Raw genomic sequence first — 22,254 nt, forward strand, 5'->3', positions numbered from 1 at the left:
AACATCCTCCTCCACTCGAGGCAAACCACTCGTACCTTGCCTTCTGAATGTCGGCCGCCATGCCATCCATGAGGAGGGCCCCCCTGCCACCCACCCGTGTTCATATCAATTTTGATTGTGCTCTTGACCTGGTGTACGTGAGCCACCTGGCTTCTGAGCTCCCAGTCCTACTTGGAGAGGGCATGGACCTAGCACATGCATCAGATACCCTTGTCTCGATAATACAAGATGTGGCCACCAGATCCTTTCCCACGACTTGCTCTGTACGTGTCCCAGATGGAAAAATGCTGCTGAACCCCTAGTTTGACAATGAGTGCAGAGAGATGAGAACCCAGCTCACACGTGAGCGAGCATTAGGGCATTTGACTTCGCCAAAGGCACAGTGGATCTCATGCCGAGTGACACAGCGTAAGAAGTGGGCTTTTCTCATACATAGGATGGATGAGGTGATCGGATCCTTTCGAGAAGGAGATCCTACCACGGGATGGGGGCTCGTCGAAGGGGAAGTCGCCCATCCCCATCACAAATCCAGTAGTCTAGCATACATATGCATGCTCTCTATGATGTCCCAAGTCAAGCATCACCTGATATGTCCTCTATGTCCAGACCCACTACTTGTCACTTGTTTACTGCACAGAATGTACGGGCTGCTCTTCTTCGGCTTCATAACCGGAGATCACCGGATCATGAGGGACTACACACTAAACACTTTGCACATGGACAGGAAGTCTTGACCCCAATCCTAGCACAGCTATTCAACCATGCCATATGCCATGGCTTCCCGCCTACCTGGAGTACCACCACCATAGCACCGATACACAAGGCCGGTGATTCCATGGACACTGGGAAATACCACACTCTTATGATTGACCACACTCTGGCTAAGATATATGGGTCGGTACTAGAGAGGGAGATTAGCAAGCACACAGAGGGTCACGAGCGACGGGCTCTTGGACAGGCAGGTTTTCAGAGACAACATTCCACCCTAGATCACATTTTCACCTTGAGGGCTATCATTGAGGAGGCGAAGTCCAGACATCAAAAAGTCTACACTTGCTTCGTAGACTTTCGTAAGGCATTTGATATTGTCCCACGTTCTCCCCTGATCAGGAGATTACATGAGCTGCAGCTCCCCCGGATCATGATCTGGGGGGTCATGAGTCTATGTGAGTCTGTCAAAGGGAAGGTACGTGACCCAGGAAGTCTATCAAATTGGGTTGAGAGCACTATCCGAGTGAAACAAGGCTGGCTGCCCCCTTTCACCAACTCTCTTTGGCCTCTATATAGATGAGATCACTTCCTTTGTAGACCACCTAGGTGGAGAGGGTTCACTCCTCCCCTAGATTGACCATCACCAATTAGGCCACATATGTTGAAAATAGTCAGAGCAAACCGACATGTTTTGAAAGGCTTGTATTGACAATCGTTAATACAAAAACACTAGCTTCCATTTCTCGATCACATAGTTACAAACCCACATAGCCTGAGAACACCTTGAACACAGATTAACTCCTAGACTTCCTGTTATTCATTACTTTCTGACACAGGAAAATACAAATTTAACATGCCAAATAGAAGATCAGTTAAAGAAAATTTACCTTTCTTGCAGCCAGCTTGTACTTCTTACTCTCCAGATGTGCAAGACCTGCATCTACACGCAACTTGGCTGTAACCTGGGGTTCTTGATTATCGGGTGTCTGATCAGCCTTTGAAACATAGTTTGAGACATGGACAAAATGGCCAAGCTCAATGCTGACCAGTATAACATTTAGGCACATGGCAATAATGTGCTTGGAAGTAGTGCAGTAGTCTCGTGTACGAACAAAGCACTTGAATGCTTGCTGCAGGTCACCACGTCCATAATAAAAATCTCCCAAGTCATTATATCCCATCCGAATACTCTCCTTGATCAAATTTGTCTGTCATTTATTGAGATAAAAACCAGTAAAAATGAGTTGGACATGTAGGCTTACACAAATCAGAGAAAAACTGAGCTGAATATGAAGAAAACTGTTCCTATCCTAGACAAAGAACAAAAAAGCCCTTTGGACTAAGGTAGGTCAAAATAAAAGCGGACATAATAGGAAGTCAAATAACGGAAAGAGGTGACGGGAAATTTTTTTAATGACTTAAGACTATATTAACTAATTGCAGGGCAAAAAAGGTATGTTGAGAAGAACTACACTGTGGACTCTGTTACAGAAATGTTGGAGAAAAGTAATACAGCTCATCCATACTTGCAAAGAATATTGAGGGAATGCCTCAGTGGACTTCACGTCCAAACTTTCTATGCAGCTCGTCTGCTAAAAGCAAAACCACACATCTCAATTCAAAAACCAAAGGGTTCATAAGTACCTTGAGAAGTTGAATAGCCTTCAGCCATTAAAGATTCTAGGAAGATGATCATCTTGACACTTACATAAAAGCAATACAAAGTTCAGGATTCTAGGAAGGATGGCTGTTTTCCATGACATAGATGGCAGAAGTCTTGCACCGTTAAAAGCTTTGAGGAGGACAAGACAATCCTTAATGGTCCCCAAATGGCAACTTCTGACTGTAAAACGAGTGATTCCAAAGAAGAAGGAAAAGTCTTCACAGCTGTTGAAAATGGCCTGCTAGCCAAACACAGAATGACAACCTAGCTAATCAATGAAAATGGGGATTCGTGACTTTATTATTGATGACAATGCTAGCATCCCAGCTTGAGGACTGTTAGGAATACTAACTCTGGAGCCAGTAAAGGGGTTGATGGCTTGAATATATCAGAAAGAAAGAAAGAAAGAAAGAAAGTTTATTAAAGTCTTCGGAAGACCGATGGGTCTATGAGACTGTGAAAATCCTAATACAACAAGCTGTGGTAGTGGAGCTACTAAACGAGCATCCATACCGATGCAAAATGCAAAAATGCAGAATGGCAGTATAAGTCCTAAGTACAACATAGTCACGTCCATGGTCGACTATAAATCAATCTCAGTATCATCATCATCAGCGGCAGCAAGATATCAGGATGGATGAGTGGAGGCATGAAGTCAGCAATAGAGTGCTGTCGGCTACTCAGAGGTGCAGTCCTGGCACGTCTCTTGGTCATAGCTCTGCGTCTGACCAGGGCTACTGTGACCCCCGTCGATCGGGCTCCGACTCGAAACAAGGAGGGGATGCCCCCAAGTGTGATCTGTGTGTCGACCCTCTGTCTGAGTTGTCGGGTCACAGGCTCCGGGTCACGGTCATGTCGAGGCCTCGTCTCGTGGGGGTCCATGTGATCTAGCTGAAAGAACTCCGTGATAGAGCTCTGAGAGGGATTAGCCAAGGAAGAAGTATGCGCCTATCTCCGTGCTCGGAGTATCGTCCCGTGGTGTCTAAGTGCCTCATGAATGAAACCTGGAAACGGGCCAAAATCCCATAGCTATCCCTGAAGAGGCAGTGGAAACGCCCTCGGATCTCATAGTAAACACGACACCTGAAGATGAAATACTCCTCTGTCTCAACCTCCTGCATGTCACACAATGTGCATATGCGCCTCTCCCTCGGTAGTCGCTCTACTCTCCCGCTCTTGATGCGAAGTCTGTGTGAAGAGACCCGGAACTGCCCAAAAGAGACCCTTAGCGAGTGGGGTAGGTGGATCTGCGTGTATCCTGGTGGGTCAATGAAACCCTCTGCTGTGATATGTAAGAAGTGATCTCTGTAGAAGCGTGGGAATGTGGTCCATGGTTCCATGATCACGCCAGAATTCCGCCTGTCCTGTTGCTCTAAGTCCTCGACACTCTGCAAATCTACTAACCTCGGACTCAAGTACTGATAGTGTTGTACTTGATAGCATAAATCTTGGACATGACATGTCCAATCATAATGGTCCTGTAATTCTCCGGGCTCATGGGATCCCCTGCCTTGTGGATGGGTGAGATAGTGTTAATGGTCCAAGTGTGTGGAAACCCCAAACAAACAGCTTCATTAAAAAGCTTTGCTAAGATTGGAGCTAGGATGTTAATCCCATATGCAATGAACTCAGTGCATAACCCCTCATGATCCTTCGCTCGGCCATTATGAAGTTTCATTACGGCATCCTTTACCTCTCCTCTAGTGAAGAGGGTGCAGGATGTGGGGCGAGGCATGTGTGAGAGATTAGGGAATGGCTGATTTGGGATGTCATAAAGTGTGTGTGCATAATCAAACCAGATCTAAGTGTCAGTGAGTGACGGAGGGAACCGTCCTTCTAGAAATCTCCGCCAGAAGTCCTTAGAGTTGTTGCTAAACAAAATGTTCAGTAGCTCCTCCTCATTCCGACGAACGAAGTCTAGTTTCTTCCTCCGTACCAGCCTACGGTACTCGCATAGCATATCTAGTGTGCTTGGAAGACTGTTTTTTGTTTCGAATATGAGCTGATGGCGTAAAGCCTTACACTCATCATCGTACCAACTATTACAGGATACGGTCCCAGGAGGTAGTGGACGGGTGGAGCGGGTTGTGTGGGAGAAAGAGTGAATGGCAGCCTCGTGTAGTGAGCGGGTGACAAGGGCAACATGATCCTCTAAAAGGGGTATGAAGTCAATATAAGAGAGAAGTATGTACAGACGGCCAGAGTAAAGAGGTAAATGATCCCGATCAAAGCGTATATCATGGTAGGTGGAGTAAGAACTGAGTGGGGTGGAAGGTGCTATGTGAAGAGGGGTGAAGATGCTAAAGAAAAGGTATGTATGATCAGCCCCTGGAGGGAGAGGTGCTACAGTGAAGTCAATGATGCAAGATGTGAAGGCAGGGGATCCCATGATGCAATCAACAACGCTGGAGCCCCCCCCATGTGGAAAGCATGTGAAACCACTTGAGGCGGGCCACCTATCAAGACCATTGTAGATAATGAGATCATGTATCCTGCCGAGGTTTAATAGGGCATGCCCATAAGATGAGAATGGACCTCGCCTATCAGCCGAAACCCGTAGCATACCTACCTCCTCAAGGTCAATATCTAGCAGTAGAGTAGAATCATCTCTGAAGTCAAGAAGTGGTATTTGACAGGTCCTTGTCCTCGCGTTGAAGTCCCCCACTAGGAGGACTTCTCCGCGGCTAGAGAAGTCAACAATGGACTGATAAAGAGTAGCAAATGGGGATGTCTCATCATCACCTCGGATATCTCTGGCAAAGTGGGCGGTCTCGGGGGGAAGTAGCAAACCGCGACAAACAGATCCCGGCTGTCTATGTGCCGAATCTGGATCCAAAGAAATCTGGAATATGTATCTCTCTGCTCTACTGAAATGGTCACCAGAAGTGTGGATCTGAAAAGAATTGCAACTCCACCTGAACCTCAAACTCCTCCTGTACCCCTCATCTCATCTCTGTAGGCAGACTCCCATCTATATCCGCTGACTACTGGAAGAGGGTGCTCTAGACTCTGATGTGTCTCTGTATAAAAGACTCTGTCGTGACCTGTATAGGATTCCGAGAAGTTCCCTGGTTCTGACCATAAAGGTACCATTACAATTCCAAATGGTGCAGGACAAGGTCTCGAATATCTGAGTCTCATAGACCCCGCTTCCCTATGTAGAGGAGGGGATAGGTGCCCTACGGGAGCCTGTAAGAAGTCGTCCCTCTCGTACCACTGTCCACTTCCCCTGCTTTCGAGCCTGATCCCATTGGTGTAGCAAGGAGCGCCTCTCCTCAACCTGTAGAGGTGTGAGGTCCTCATCCATAGAGATCACTGGCTGATCTCGAAGGACCAACCTATGTCGTAGAGCTGAAAGCCTGAGTGTCATGGAACCGTATGATCAAGGGTTGTGCTCTCGGTTGGGATCTCTCCCCACCCGCCATGCCCTCTATCCTATGCTCAGTCACACCTAGGGTAGCAACCACAAACGCAGTCGCATCTGCCATCGGTGTAGCCTCAACGCGTGGGATCCCGCGTAATCTGATGTTGAGAGCCTTACTGGCTCTCTGTTGCTGCTCCATGAGGGTAGCCGAAACGGTTACCCTTGCGAGTTCCCGTTTGGCCACGTCAACCCATCTAGATGCCTCCTCAATAGCAGATTGCATGCTCGCAATATGTGCCTCGACCACCGAGATACTCCCTGGGACAGTGTGTATGGTTGTGACCTCCTGTCGGAGCTGCATGATATCCTGTCTAAGTCCCTGAATGAGACCAGCCTGCTCCCGAATGGCCCTAGCCTGCTCCTGTATGATGCGGCTCTGCTCCTGGTTGAAGCGGACCTACTCCCGTGCGAAGCGAGTCAGCTCCATCTCACGACCACGAAAACTATGTATCTCCATGAGCAGGGTCTCACAGGCCTCAAGCATATCAGCCCACCCATGTCAAAGCTGAAACTGTGATGACTGAGGCATGAAAGTGTGGGACTAGGTCCGAAAACTGGACGGTGACTAGGTGAACTGGGTGAGGAACAGAGATGACAGTGGAATGGATGAGGTAGTCCCAACGGGGTGTGGGAGTGTGGGCTGACTGAGAGGGAGAGGGGAAAGTGAAGCGTAATGCGGAACAGTGTATGACACCTCCGAAATAGGGGTCATAAGCGGTGCGCGGGCTGTAACAGGAGAGGAGGGGAAGGGAACAACCGGCGCCATGGGCATGAGTATGTCACTGATCATAGATGTAGAGGAAGCTGAGACTGGAACTAGAGCTGAGCCTAAAGCAGGGAGCGGGGGGGGGATAGGCTGAGCGTAGGGAGAAGAGGCTGAGCGAAAGGAGCAACGCCAACGAGGAGCCAGCGTAACGCTAATGAGGCTGAGCGGAAGGAGGCTAATAAGCAGAGCCAACGTAACCAGCGCCAACGAGGAGCACAGGAGGGCTATGGCGATGGCGAGATGGAGGTGACGGGCAAGGGGAAGGGAGGTGATGGCGATGGCAAAGGCTTGCTGCTCCACCATACAGAGACGCAAGACGAGGCATTGGCTCTAAGGCATTGGAGTAGAAGGGGTTGGCGAGGCTGAACGGAGGGCTAATAGAGGGGTTGGCGAGGCTAAGCGGTTGGGGAGCAGCAAGAAGCAACGATCAGAGAGCAGCCATGACCAACGACCAGAAAGAGACAAGGGAGACTGCACGGGATCTCAGGACAAGAGAGAGGGAGTCAAGGTTTTGTGGAGAGCAAAGAATAGACTTGCTGTCCAAAAAGGCAGCCAAGGCTGCTTTGAATATCTTGGATCAACGGAACCAAGAGGGATTCAAGAAGGCCTCCAAGGCTTGACGAAGTAAAATAGAATTTCACCCAGTGTGAGCCCAATTTCAGATCTCATGATAATAACAAGATCTCATGATAGCAAAGACAAAGCTCATTCATGGTTGGATCACGTGCATCCTCTTGTATATAATTGTATTGTCATGACTCCATCTAATTAGACTAAGACACACTCCCAGCTTGTGAGCCCTCTTTATGGAAGATTTGTTGCCCAAGTAGGGTAGATTAGGAGTAATTTGGTCAGCCAAGGGCTGCCAAGCAGCAGGACAGGACAGCCAACATCCACCCAGCAGGCAGCACAGCAGCAGGTGATGTAGGTGGGCCACAGCTGCCACGTGGCACATGGCCACACAAGCAACAGCCACGTGGCATGTGACACATGGCCACACAAGCAATAGCCACCCAAAATGCCTTGTGATCTAACTGGCAGGCAGTTACTCAGCAGCCAGGTCACTCGAAGGGCCACAGTTGAGACCAGCCTAGCAAAAGGGTCTCCAGACTATTAAGGATGGGCTGGAGGCACTCATTGATCATCATGTCAGGCATATAAAGGGAAGGCTTGCTATAGCCAAAACCATGCTGTTTCCCAATTCCAATGGAACCCTTAGATCTTCCTCATAAACGTTTCCACACAAGTAAATCAAAGCACATACAGGTAAACTGACCTGATATGTGCTCCACCTAGGCAGCAGCCACATACAAAACTGACCCAATGACTGGAGCTTGGTTACTAGATTATGGCAGAGATGAGTTGCTCAATAGTGCTCAGATGCAGTCAATATGGCAAGCACACTCAAGACTATGGGTCACCACATGCACTTTGAGTTGCACATGGCTGATAGCTTTTGGGGGATGGGCATGTTTATGCTGTCTTCGAACTACAACAATACCATGGACAGCTGACCCTTTTCAGCATGAAGCAAGTGGAGGTCACACAGGATCTGGCATTTGCTTGTTTTATCCAATGCCCCCTCCTTGTTCTACCACATTAGGTTGAAACAATATGTTTGAATATTTTGTTGTCATGGGGTTGGACTTTGTGTATACAGTGACAAAGAAAAGATTGTGGAACCATGCCTACTCGACTCCTAATTTGTCTCTCAGACTATTTGGCTGTTCGCAGGCTAGATGCACCCGGAAGCTGTCTGAAAGACACGTATGCTACTAGCATCCAAATATTGGAGGCTTGTGTTGTCAGAATTCTAGATCCATGGCATGTTGGGGTATTGAAGAAGCTTATGGAGCTGTTTGAGTCCAAATACAGCAGCTATAATGAATATGATTTTCAATTCTTAACATTTGGCAAGGACAGCATAACCAGAGCCCAGCCAGGCCTGAAACGCCGTTTCAGGGAAGCCTAGATCCTGAAACGTGTTTCAAGTTCTGGAACACGTTTCAGGACCCTGAAACGACTGGCTGAAACGTTTCAGCCAGTCTGAAACGCGTTTCAGGGCACAGAAACGGCCCGTTTCAGACAACAAAGCATCTAGGGTCTCAAAAATCCACCGCCAGCCCGATTTCGGTCATTTTGATTTCGATTTTGGCCTCCTGTGCAATGTTTCAATCCTTCCACTCCTTCAGCCTCATACTCTCTCCATCCTCAAGGTTTTCCAGCCCTCCTTGAGCCCCATTCACTCCTTTGTCCTCCTTTCTCTCATGGAGGCTGCTTCAGCCCTCCATCATCATCTACTCGCCTTCAGCCCTCCTTCAAAGCTCAAACTCCACTCCTTCAGCTCTCTTTCAGGCTTCAGCCCTCCTTCAGCCCCCTCTTTCAGCCTTCTAAGTTAACTTCCAGGTTCTAATTTGTAACTTGTTCTGAGTTCTAACTTCTACGTGACGTTGTGGTAAGTATTATGTACTATATTTAAAGTTACATGTAGGCTGTAGGCTGTAGCATTCTAAATGTGGGTGTTCTCATCTCAAAACCCCCTTTTCTAAAACCCCCACTCGCTGACGTGGCATTTCCCCGTTTCAGCCCTCCCCAAAAATCCCAAAACGTTTTCGTTTCCGTTTCTGTTTCCGTTTTCGTTCCCCGTTTCCGTTTCCCCTAACTATGGTTTAGAGCTGCTAAACGTGGTTTTCTTTTCATTTTTTGGTATATTTCCGGATGATTTCATGATGTGTCATATGATGTGGCGTTTCGGTTCTGGTTCCCCCTTCTCGGAACGTTCCCATTCCGGCAACGGACTTCTAGAAGCATTCCCCATTTCCAGGTGAATTAGGTGTACTAGAACTACATGTCCTCACTAGCCTACAAGGCCATACCAAGGCAGTACGGCAATCAACTTACTGTTGGCAGACCTAGGTTGGGTCAAGCTTGGTCCGCAGATTGCCTAACTAGGTCGGAAGTCAAGGGCAATTCAAACTCTATAAAAGGGCCTCAATGCTGGGTCATTCCACAGTTCAGTCTTTGGGCATTTCAGCCTCTTCGTTGGTGTAGACCAACAGCCCATTGGAGGGCAAAGAAGAGTGCTTGTGCGCAGCAGAAGAGGTTCTCACAACGATTCACTCTGCAAGTGCCTTAGGGCATCTAGGAGCACACAAAGGGATAGATCTACATCCTGAAGAAGAGCCTAATTGTATTGCACAATATGGACAGCAAAGGACCTTACCACGATCCCTCTCTCAAGCCCTTCACTATTGTAGGTCATCCTCCCCCTCGTCCTCATATGGGGGCTCACAAGAACAGTAGTTCACAAGAGAAAAGGGAGCACTGCAACAATTCATCCATAATTGAACATACTCGGGCTTTTTCTCCTCCTTGCCGACTGCGAAAGTCCCAAGAGAGAAGGGTGGATGTCCCTGAGACACAAAAGTAGTCGCGAATTGATGTAATTGTTGCTTGCTGTTGTTGCAAAATATGCCACCATTTGACTCATATATGAGATATGTGGGAAACCTAAGCCATGGTTGGCTCTAGGAATGTGGATGCGGAGGAGGTTTCTTCATGCTGCAGCCCTTCCCTAGATACTTTGATACCATCCATGATTGTAGATGAGGCCATGTAGAAGCAGAAAAGAAGAGATTTCTTGGCTTGAACTGTGGGGGAAAGGGCCCACGAAAAGAACAATAAAAGCCTTGCATGTCGAAGCTAGAAAGAAACTCCGCAACTAGCGACCAAACCAGGTCTATTGTGGAAAAGGAAAGTAAGGGAACCAATCCCTTCAACAATGTGGCAAGAGGGTAAGCTAGCTAATGAGGATGATAAGTTGACGCAAGTGCCTAGCAATTGGCGAAATCGAACAGATAAGGAGGTGATTGCATGCCCAACAATTGACGAGTTAAAGATAGGAGTCTCAGTGTGGTTAAAGTCTTAGTGTGGTTGAGTTTAGGGTTTGTCCTAATTTAAGGGTTAGCGATAGGGTTTAGAAACCCCAACCCTATATGAGTCACTTTGTATTGAGTCTTTCAATTAATGGAATTCACCATGCCGTTTGTTAAACTTTCCGCTCTAATTCATCAATTGGCGTCAAAGCCAAGTTTTAACAATCTGCCACTGCTGCTACATGAAGGAGATTGCTAGCCGCTCAGCTTAGTCACCTCTACCTGTAGCTCTCTCATCTCTACTTGTCGACCTACTGCTGGGATTGATTCCCTTCGAGATCTGCACGTTGTTCTTCAGCACAGAGGTTGTTATGCTCACAAAAGCCCCATTGTTTGGCCACCTCAATTAGGTCTTCCAGCCATCTTGCTGTCGCCATTATCTTCGGTAGTCGTTATTTTCAGCATGTCCATGCAACTAGAGAAGGGGCACCCTATAGCTAGTTAAGATGCCCTTTTGCGCCCCTTTACAGCCCCCTACAGCCCTGCCTGCTTCTACCTCGCTAGTGAACAGCCGCTTCTCTTGAAGCAGCTGCCTCTTTTCCTTAAGCCGTATGTGCCTCTTTTGAAGCAGCCGCCATCAACAGTCACTACGCTACTCCTGTGTAGCCGGTCAAGTCTGATATTGTCTACAAGCAGAAGTTGATAAAGATGACATGAAGGCAGTTCTTTTATCAAGCATCTGAAACTCTGACTGTACTACAAATGGCACAAAAGATGTCCTACAATAAGATGGGTTGCAATACTCATAGAGGCAAATCCCTGCATCAAGGAACAGGCCGAGTCTTCATTCTAATCAAAAAATGCCATGTTCACAAATTGGAAAACAAAAGAAGATCAGATGCAACTACTACAAGAAGCTGGGACACATGGAGGATCATGTTTCAAGAACATAACCAAGAAGCAAGCGAAGGAACATGCAAGTCTTGAAGATGCTGAAGAAGAAGCTGAACCTTCCAACACATTCAAAGAAAAAGTCCTCACCACAGTGCTTGATCTTTCTCCCAAGGAAGATTATGCATATGCTTCCTAGATTGATTGTGAAAGTCCAAGGTACTCTAACCTGGGTAGTCCCCCGAGATGAATGTAATATAATGTGTGAGTTTAAGGTACTCTGCCTGGGTTGTCCCCAATGAATGTTTTCTAAAAGGCTCCATCAGTCCAATACATGACCTTGCACGTAGGCCCCCGGGGGGGGGGGGGGGCTGCCATGGGTGGGCAAGCTCTCATATCAGGCTTGACTTTGAGTCTCAGGTGTTGGCCTCATTGTGTTCACATGATTGCAATCATAAGCCCAAATCACCATGGATATTGAAGGTTCTTTCAAACATCTCCACGTTCACTCCAACGGGGAGTGTTAGAAATCGGAGTAAAATCTCTCTATGGCTAAGTTAGGGTTTGCCCTAGTTTATAGGGTTAGGGTTAAGGTTTAGAAACTCTAATCCTATATGAGTCATGTTGTTCTAAGTCTCAATTAATGGAACTCATTTTCTCGTTTGCTGTACTTTCCTGCTTTTCGCTCTGATTCCATCAACGCTGGCAAAAATTGGCCACGTGGCACTTTTGCATGCATGGAACACGTGCATGCTTGCCACGTGTTCATGCGTGCACAAGCCAGCTCTCAGCGTGGCATTCATGCCACCCAAACCAAAGTGTAGAAAAGTGGGAACAAGTTAAAATGAGTGTCCATGTAGGTTCAACAAAGGGGGAGGGGAGCCTGGTCCCCTAAAGGGAAAAAAGGGTGTTGGGGTTAGCCTCCCATGTGTGGTCAGGTTCTCATATCAGGCTTGACATTGAGTCTCAAGTTTTAGCATCATTGTGTTCTTTTCATGTCACATGATTGCAGTCGTGAGCCCAAATCACCATGGCTATTGAAGGGTCTCTCAAACATCTCCACCTTCACTCCGAAGGGGGGTGTTAGAAATCGGAGTCTAGGTGTGGTTAAAAGTCTCTATGTGCTTGAGTTAGGTTTGCCCTAATTTCAGTGCTAGCGTTAAGGTTTAGAAACCCTAATCCTATTTGAGTCACGTTGTAATGAGCCTCTCAATTAATGGAACTCATTTTGTAGTTTGCTGTACTTTCTTGCTTTCTGCTATGATTCCATCAGGAATGGCAAAAATTGGCCACGTGCAAAGCTTATGTGGCACTTTTACATGCATGGAACACGTGCATGCTTGCCATGTGTTCATGTGTGCACGAGCCAGCTCTCAACGTGGCATTCGTGCCACCCCAAAAGGCCTTCGGGCTTGAGTCGTCCCAAACTGAAGAAGAAAAGTGGGAAAAGTTAAAACGAGTGTGCATGTAGGTTCAACAAAGGGGGGGGAGGGGAGCCTGCCCCCCTAAGAACTTACTCGGCCAGCCACCAGCCTGCTGCAGGCTAGACTGGCCAGCCAGCTAGTTGCAGCAGATGCTGGTCTAGTCACACGTATAGGCATCCCTAGGATGGCTAGCCTGGGCTTGCCAAAACTGCAGCACGTGACCTCTCCTCTCATACTTTGTCCAACAGCTCCAGCTCGAAGTCCTCATCAAATGGCAGCTTACAGTTGGGTGCCTTAAGGAGAGCACCGCACCTTCGTTAGTTAAAATCACTTTTCACGCTGAGGTCTAGTACGCAATAACTTACTCCTAGCCAAACTAACTCATTAATGCTCAACGAACTCCCTCTAAAACACAATGCTATATATGCATTCAATCCCGAAGTCTCTCTGAACTGTCCTTAAGGCTACAACTTGCCTCTAAGCCACAGCATCAACCACCTCACTATTGAGCTCAATTCCTCCCTTAGTGGAGTTCCAACTCCTTGACGTTTTGAATCTTAAACCCTGTGGCACCTCCTGAGGACAGGTGCTTTCTGTCAAAGTATAATTTCCTTGCCACAATAGTAACGCATATGACCATCTCAAAGGCATCGCTTGAATCTAACTTATAATACAAGGAACAAAACTTCATTTTTCTCCTTTAACAGGGCTAAACTGAGGTGGAGACTTCGTTCCTGCATTTTAGGGCCTCAGCAACATGAAAAGAGGGCTTTTTTTTTTGCAAAAAAAATAAAAGAGGGCATATTCCCCAGTTTGGAGCCTATTTGAAGATGCAGTAGATTAGCCCCCTACCTGTTTGTCTTGGTAGCGTCATATCAACAAAAAATCATTATGAGAACATTCTAACGGGTGGAACCTCTTCTCTTGATGAAAACTATCTATAACTGGTTACACTAGTGCCGTCAATGTTGGACTAGGAGTTATTGAAAATTCCTTGGATTTTAGACAGCTTATACAAAGGCTTGATTTACAAGCTAGAGCTGGAATGCACATGCTACAGTTTAAAGAGCAAGATTTCATCCAAAAGCCAATCATAAGAACTGTGAATTTCATACGAAGTGAAGTACCTTCATGAGGGTATACCGTATTATTCATCTTCCAACTTAATTTATTATTTTAATAAATAAATAAACGAGTAAACGTATAAAAGGAGAGAGACAAAGAGAAGGGATGACTTTGCTTAATCATTGGCATCTCAAAAGAATGATGACACGCCCAGGGAGACCACTCAACGTGCTCAAGCGGAGGATAAAAGGAAATCCCTTTTTAGGGGATTTCTTGGTGTGATATTGTCATTATCGTGTCTTTATACAAGTGAAGTAGAGATGACTAGGGAAGAAACTTGGGGAAAGCTACTTTACTTTAGGGCAAGGAAGACAATAAGGCACGCTGTGTTGTGAACCATAAGATGCTTGGGTTGTGTCAGCAGAAAATTCATTAAAAATGTTCGGAGGCAAGTAGCAATAAAGAGACATACAATCGATTAAATATCTCGGCCTGTAGCAACCGCGTCGTAGATGCGGGATGCCGAAGAGGAAGAGGAATCATCCTTGAGGAGGAAAGCACTTTTAAATTGTCGATCAGGCTTAAGTTCCAAACGAAAGAAATCCGGCGTAAACTCTAGCGGCAAAGAAAGTGAACATCAGAAGAGCGACCAGACCACGCACCTTGTAACCATTCAGTTCATTCTCCAGCTTTTCCAAGCGTTGAGCAGCCCGACGATCCACCGCATCCACCCACTCCTGGTCGAGCAAGTAAGCAGGCCCAAGGCGGCCACCGATCTTCTCGCAAGCCTGCTTGTAAAGGAGGGTGCTCTCGCCCTTACGAATCTCCTCGAAAGCCATACGGAGGGCCTCGAGCTCCATGGACTGGTTACGGCAGTGGTCAGCGATGAAGAAGAGGCGCATGATTTTGGTGCGACCGGAGTAGAGGCTAGCGTAAGCCTCGATATCGATGTGTTCACCATGGGAGGGGAGGTCAGGGGATTTGGAGGAGGGCTGGGGAGGAGGGGAAGGATCGGGGACATCCATTTCATCATCGTCGGAGAACATGGTGGATTGCTATGATGCTGCTGCTGCTGCTGCTGCTTCTTCTTCTTCTTCTTCTTCTGCTTGTTCTACACGATCAACTCGGAACTCAGCTCTCAGTAATTTATATAGTTGCCACCTCCCCCCTCTACACTAAACACATTTCGAAACTTTGAACGGACCGTCCCCCGGAATGGTCTCCCCCATGGCTTTCCTCCCCCTGACTGGCTGGCCATTCTCAGTAAAATAGGCCACGGCAGACCATTCCCCCACCACAATCCCCTCTCACCGGCCGAGAATGCCCGTTGGCGCAGCCATTCCTCCACCACCAATATCCTGCCTGGCACAATAAACCTCACCCCTCACCCAATCCCCCCCTATTGGGCAACTTGCCCCGAACTGATAGGCACTAGGGTGACCTACCTGGTGATCAAACACACACACCCCCATCACTCACACACACATTCAACAACCAAGCCGAGAGGGGCTCTTTAGGCAGTAGCCAACCAGTGGCACCACATGAAGGTTGAGCGGGAAGGGATGAGGTTGACATGTGGCAAGTTACAATTCGCCTATTTGGCGGCTTCATGGGTCGGAGGCATTTTCCCTCTTTGAAAGGTCCACAATCGGACAATGGAAGATCGATCCTCCGCTCACCACTACCACCGCAAACCTTTACGTAGAGGGGAATGGGCCATGGGAGGACATTCCGAGAAGCAACTAGTAGGGGGTTTTCGAGCACTTCCTTGTCCCCCACATGAAGGTTTCAACAAGAGAAGCTCGAAATTTGATGCATAGTCCCAAGATTTGCATATGGCCTGTTTTCGTTCATCTGCTTGGCCACTGTCACACGAGTTCCAAGGGCCAACTTATTGTCTTTGAAAGTTTCTCAATCGAATGGTGAAGATTAATCCTCCGCCCCATACCACAAGCCTTTACACCCAGTAGGTCCCCACGATGAGATTTACACCTATGTATGCATATATATACCTAGTATATATATGGGTAGGGAAGGACCACAGGGAAAGAGTCAATAAGATTTTGGCAACCATCATTAGGCCATGCCCAACACTTAGCTCTTCTTGGCAATCGAGGCTATTTGGGCAACAAGCCCATCAACTACCACACGTTATCACCTGCTCGTCTGCCCATGTCTGCACAATCACCTCAACACATATACAAGCAAACATTGTGCATTGCAATGGTTCTAAAAACCATTTTTGTGGATCCCATGCTTATATCACATAGTGTATGTATGTATGTATCTAGCTATAAACTAGTATGTATGTATGTATCACATAGTGTATGTATGTATCTATCTAACTATAAACTACCCTTGAAGACACATGTGTTAGAAGCACTATGATGCTCGCTCACTGCCGTTTTGACCAATCGCAGCCCCTTGTTGTTTTGTCCAATCGATGTTGACTTCTCAGTGATGATGTGCCATTGTCTGAATAAATATTCTCTATGGTTTTGCTGCGTTGTCACCTTTTTGTGAAAATTCTTTGGGTTCTTAATGTGTGACTAGTGGTTCGTTTGGTTTCCTAGCCTTTCCTAGATTTAGAAACTCTTAATCGGACCAACCAATGACCTTCACAGGTATGACTGCTCTTATTAGGGAAGGATCCACACATGTCCGGATGCCTTGAGCTAGGAAATGTATTCGAGTGTTGATGTGTTTCACACATTGCAATAGCTTCTACCCATTTTATTAGATCAACATGAAATGGGGCCCTAATACTTTCACTTTTCCACATTGTCCACACCCTCGGCGCCCTACCTAGACCAAAGGAAAATAGATACAATGGGCATCCTATCTAAGTCAAGCACCCCATCAGTTAAATGATTCTTAGTGTAGCGAGGTGAGGAAAGTCCAGCATGCCTGGTCCTAGTATCTTCTTCGCTCCTTGAGTTTTTTATTGATATAGGGAGGGGCCACACTTGAGGTGGCACCGAATACATAACTAGGGGGACATGGTGCGGGCAAATGCAAAACAAAATTTTAGATTGGGATGAGCAAGTGTTAGCCCCACTCCTTTATTGACCCAAATTACACCCACTAGGAATTACATGTTTTCAAGCTCCTGCCTCACATTGCCCCCGAATGAAAAGAATTCAAATAAGTATTAATTAGTGGTGGAAAGGCAAGGAGATTGATTAATGAGGAAGTCCCTTTATTTATGGGGGACGGTCCTCTCTGCCCTCTTGTCATATATGTACTTCTTTCATAAGATCATTACTTAGCCTAGTTGTATGACCTTGAGAGTGCATAGTGGATGTCTTGGGTTCAAGTCCCCCTTTTGCATGAAGTTTTGAAGCTCACCCTTTGCCTCAGCTTAAGTCGGGTACTCCACATAAGAAATCAGTTGAGCTTCTCTATTGAAAAATAAAGACCTGTTTAATTATTTTTCTGCTTAGGTTAAGTTGTATGTATAGAATAATTTGTCAAGATTAAGGGAAATTAGATTAGGTAGAGTGGGAACTGGCTCTCAAAACAAAACAATAAAAAGGATCCACCATCTCAAGGTTGTTTTCAATATAAGACTAGCACCTCCCACTTGTAAACTAGCATGCCCCAAAAATGCATACCTCCCTAATGGTTCTCACCCAATTCCTCCTTTAATTTGTTCATCTGTACTTCCCATCTACTTGTTCTGAAGCTGGTAATCACAACAAATGACTCCATACATATAGATTAAACTAAGGAGAAGGCTAACTTAAAAGGATTCAATTTTGCATTGTTTATACTATGGTCTATACCAACCATTGGGTGTTGATGATGTTAGTGGGGATATCATAGAAGCTAGCCCTTATGCATGATGGAGTTTATGCTTTTCAACCTTATGATTGTCATTAGACTGAACCTGCACCCTGTATTGTGTTTCTAGAGGATGAGTTTGGGCATGTTCTTGGTTTCATCTAGATATGTAGACATATATTTATTCTTCATTTGAGATATTCAATTGATTTCTTAAGCGTAAAGGTAGAGCACTCCTATTAACCTAAAGCCAAAGGGATAGGTTCAAAATTTATGCATTGAACTCAAGACATCCATTACCACTCATGCGGTCTTACAATTAGACGACATGCTAGTGTCGTGAAGTAAGCACTTTCAAGAGTTTTGAATTTGTACCCTCATAAATAAGAGGGGATGGGACCCCTTCACTCATAAATAGAGGGATGTGCTCATTAATCGCTCTCCTCTTTGCCCCTTCCCTTGCCTTTCCATCCCTCCACTCCTCCTTTTTCATTATGTAACACCTTTTGTTAAATACAAGAACTAGCATGCTTTTATCATTTAAAAAAAGGGAAAATATTACAAAAATTGGTCATAAAAGTGGGCAAACTACCCATGAGCTTCACCAAATAGGTAGAAACTGACTCCTACCCTAGAGACAAACTAAGATCCTTCATACACATCCCCACCAATAGTAGTCTCTTTTCTACCACCCGACCATTGACCTAGATCCATCAGCATAGACTTAGAAAGAGCAACAATGGCATTTTCCCCAGAACCCACCCCAACCCCGACTTTGAAAGCCAACTCATCCCTCACACTCCATAAAGGCAAAAAACAGCAACAGAATCAACTCCCAGCAAACAACTAAGGTTGATGGCAGCATGACCATGTTACCCATCACAAACATCCTCCCATTTGTTTTGACAGAGAATCTACTCATCAATTTACATTTCTAATCCCAGCAGTTACCACACACCAAATTCTCCTCGTTATTGTGCACACCCACATCAAGTGCATAATATCTTCCACACAATTCCCACATAACAGGCACAATGGATTCGTTGATGCCCACTTTTTCATTCTCCCCCTCAAGGGTAGCCAAGATATGCATAGCTTTCTATAAAAATGACACCCTGCCAGCCAGAGGGCCCTTCCAAATCCCCTCAAACCTTGCCCTCCACCACTTTAGCGACCTTCACAATTCCCATTTCTCATTTAGTTTATCCCACGAACTCAGGTCCTCCAACAGCGATCTATACACTTTTCTAGATGTGATCTTCCTTAGCACTACATTACCCACCATCCACTAGTTAACCCTCCACTCTGAGGATATCACTGGATGGGTGGGACACCTCTCGAGCAACAATGATCACTAAGCCAACTTCTCTATCAAATAACCCATATTGATCTCTTATCCACAACATCGACCTCCAACAAGCCCTCCTAACATCCCATAAATGCCACGAATAGTGCAATCCTTTCTTCTAAGCCGATCTAGCAATTTGCATATCCAGCCAAGCCAACGCCTTGTCCTAATACTTAACTGCCCAACACCACCATATTGATTGATTCAAGCTTGCATCACCCCTCAACCTAGACCTCCCCTACCACCTCATTAGTTTATGACACAATTTCCATGCATCAACCAGACTAGCAAATTTTAATAGGATACCAAGAAAATGTCTTATCATACCAAGACAAATTGGATCCACAAATTTTAATAGGATACCAAGAAAATGTCTTATCATACCAAGACAAATTCCTCCATTTCCCACACTCTTGCTCTTAACATGTTCTACAAACCACCTCAGTTCCACCCATGGAGCTCTACAACATCCATTTGGCCGGCAAGGCCAAGTTCTTTGCATCCACATCCAGTACCCCCAACCCACTATTCTCTTTCAACATCTTCATTGCATCCCATGGTGCATAATGCCACTTCCCACCACCTCTGTCCTCCACTGAAATGAAAGCCCTTAGCATCTTGTCTACCTCAAGCCAATGCACCTTCTTAAACCTACAAATCGATGTCAGATAAGTAGTAGAAGGTGAAAGAACATGCTTTACAATAAGCACTCTCACATTCCATCCCAAGGTTGTCCAATGCATGCTTTGATCTTTTGCCAAAATTTTCCTTTAAACCAATCCAATCTTTGCCTCAAGGTGACCCCCACTACCAATGGGGCCCCAAATATTTGAGTGGTTAACACATTTTTGAAGTCTCTTCAATTTGGGACACCTATTTAGGACCACATTTTTACCCCAAAGTCTCTGGCCCAAATTAATTGCAATAGGAATGAAGCATTTGTTGAGGATGGGAGTATAAGGTACCAAGGATCAATCCATTTTCAAAGGTTCATGGCTATGTTTTGAATGGGATTAGCATGGGTGGACTTGTCATTCTCGCTCTAATCCATTCTCACCCATGCCCATTTCTATGAACAAAATTTGTATCCCTCCTCTAGCATGGGCTCTTAAGCCCATGGTCTACTCTAGGTTTATGAAAATGTGAGAGACGTATGTTGCTAACTCCATCCTAGCCTTATCAATCTTTGGCATCTCCTGTATTAGATCTTAATATGAAATGGAATTTTTTCATGAGAAATAGGATGGAGACATACTTATCCAAGCCCACCTTTTTTCCACTTGTCGAAGTGTACTAATGCCCTTGACAACATAGGTCTTCTTAGATTTTGGAAAGAGGTGTTTTTGGTTCTGCTTATTTTCTCACCATTTTTCCACATACTATGAGCAGCCCATGCAAGGTAGAGCACACTCTAATCCATGTTATATATGGATTGTTTTCTAGATTTATGAAGGTAAGCGAGTGGGGCTAGTCAACTTGGCCAACTTCAATGAAGACTTCCAGCACAAAGTAAGAAAAAGAAAGCTTTGCCATTCAAGCAATTGTTCCAAAACCCATGTGAATTAAAGAACATAATCGTCATGATTAAAGTGTGAGTGGAATTTTCTTTGCAGAGTGATTGTGTCCAACAACCCTAAGATCTTCTTTTTTTCCTTGCTTCAGGCTGTCTTGCAATAAGTAGGGCACCCCACCACACTCTTGATTGGCTACACCTTGGCCAAGATCTATGGATCGTGCTAGAGAGGCAGATCAGCAGCCACACAGAGTCTCATGGGTAGTGGACTCTAAAGCAAGTAGGATAGGGTTCATCCCCATTCACTAGTCCCCATAAAGCTTTGGCAATAAGTATATTCTTTATCATGCAACTCCATAAAGAGTAATTGTTTGCATTAAGCTTGTCATCTTCGAACAAAACTCATGCCTATATATAACTATCTCTATGGCTCCAAGCAACAATATAAGAAAAATGCAGCAAAAGCCACAAATTTCTAAGAGCAAGATATACTCAGAATGTGAGAAAAAATATGGAAAATCCTTACTAAAGAAACCCCCAAATGAATGGATAGAAAATCTAAGAAAAAACACTCAATCCTCCACTGCAAAAGGGGACCCAATGGTGTAATGCAATATGAATTGATATTAATGTCAGTTTTTAAGCATAACATGATAGAGCAACTGCTAAAGATCATGGTGGGAGGAAAGAGGGACTATGAGGAACATGATAGTGTAGGTGTCATACCTTGAATCAGTTTGGTCGGAAGCCGATTACATAAGTAGTTTGTAGTGGCTATTGCTTCTGCCCAATACTAATTCGAAAGATGCTTCTCACTAAGCATTGCTCTAGCACTGTTTGCTAAAGTACCATTCTTCCTTTTAGCTCTTGCATTTTGCTGAGGAGTATCTGCACAAGTGAATTGTATTTGAATGCCGTGACTTCTGCAAAAGTTCATGAATGCTGAAGACATGTATTCACCTCCTCTGTCTGATCTCATGACTTTGATCTTTCTGCCTGTCTGGTTTTCTACCATGGCTTTGAATTCTTGAAATCTAGAAAAGACTTCAGATTTCTCTTCTAGAAAGTAGAGCCAACACTATCTGCTGTAGTCATTGATGAAAGTCAAGTACTAAAGTGAACCATTGATGCTGTGGGTCTGGGCATAACCCCATACATTTGTATGTATCAAATCAAGAATACCTCTTGCTCGAGAGGTGCTTCTGCCAATGTTGGTTCGCTTTTGTTTACCGAAGCAGCATACTTCGTAAAATTTTCCAAGAAACTATAGCTTAGGAATCCCAATTGCCATATTCTGATTCCTGAGCTCAATCAAGCTGTTGAAATTGACATGTCCATATCTCTTGTGCCATTTTGCGGGGATAGTGGCATCTGTTGCGATTGAGCTGACATGGCATTATGTAAATCTGGTATTGTTGCTAGCATTTTGAACAAGTGTCCTTCCTTGACTCCTTTTCCTACTAGCTGAAATCCTCTAGATTTGTCTTTGATAGGCATTCATCTCTGTCATGACTCGGTAGTTGTGTTCCGTCATTTGACCTATTGACAAGAGGTTCTTGCTGATCTTTGAAACATAGAGTACATCTTTCACCAATCCTTTCATACCAGTGAAATTGTTCATAGGGATAATGCTTGTCCCTTGAATTGGATTTGGTGTATTATCTATCATGTAGATGATATCCTTCTGACCTTCTGATGGTTTCATCTCTGTGAACCATTCTTGATGCTTTGTCATATGAGATGATGCACCGCTGTTGATGTACCAAGGATCCTGATTTGCTTGGTTGACTT

The 22,254-nt window shown here is 45.4% G+C and overlaps 1 protein-coding gene across 1 annotated transcript in view; it reads right to left on the reverse strand.

Moving 5' to 3' along the window:
• FUS6 (COP9 signalosome complex subunit 1) overlaps positions 1-15,033 on the reverse strand; it is a 68,783-nt gene extending 53,750 nt beyond the window's left edge. Inside the window, exons 1-2 of the mRNA XM_087377471.1 lie at positions 14,482-15,033; positions 1,599-1,919 (exon numbers count right to left, since the gene is read on the reverse strand). Of these exons, the coding sequence (XP_087233597.1) occupies positions 1,599-1,919; positions 14,482-14,865 (705 nt within the window). The 5' untranslated portion in view covers positions 14,866-15,033. The remainder of the gene's footprint in view (positions 1-1,598; positions 1,920-14,481) is intronic.
• Between the last annotated feature and the right edge of the window lie 7,221 nt (positions 15,034-22,254).

Source organism: Dipteris shenzhenensis, chromosome 7, assembly GCF_047967505.1.
Source record: "Dipteris shenzhenensis isolate YYH24624 ecotype China chromosome 7, Dip_SZ_1.0, whole genome shotgun sequence".
Classification (NCBI taxonomy): domain Eukaryota; kingdom Viridiplantae; phylum Streptophyta; class Polypodiopsida; order Gleicheniales; family Dipteridaceae; genus Dipteris; species Dipteris shenzhenensis.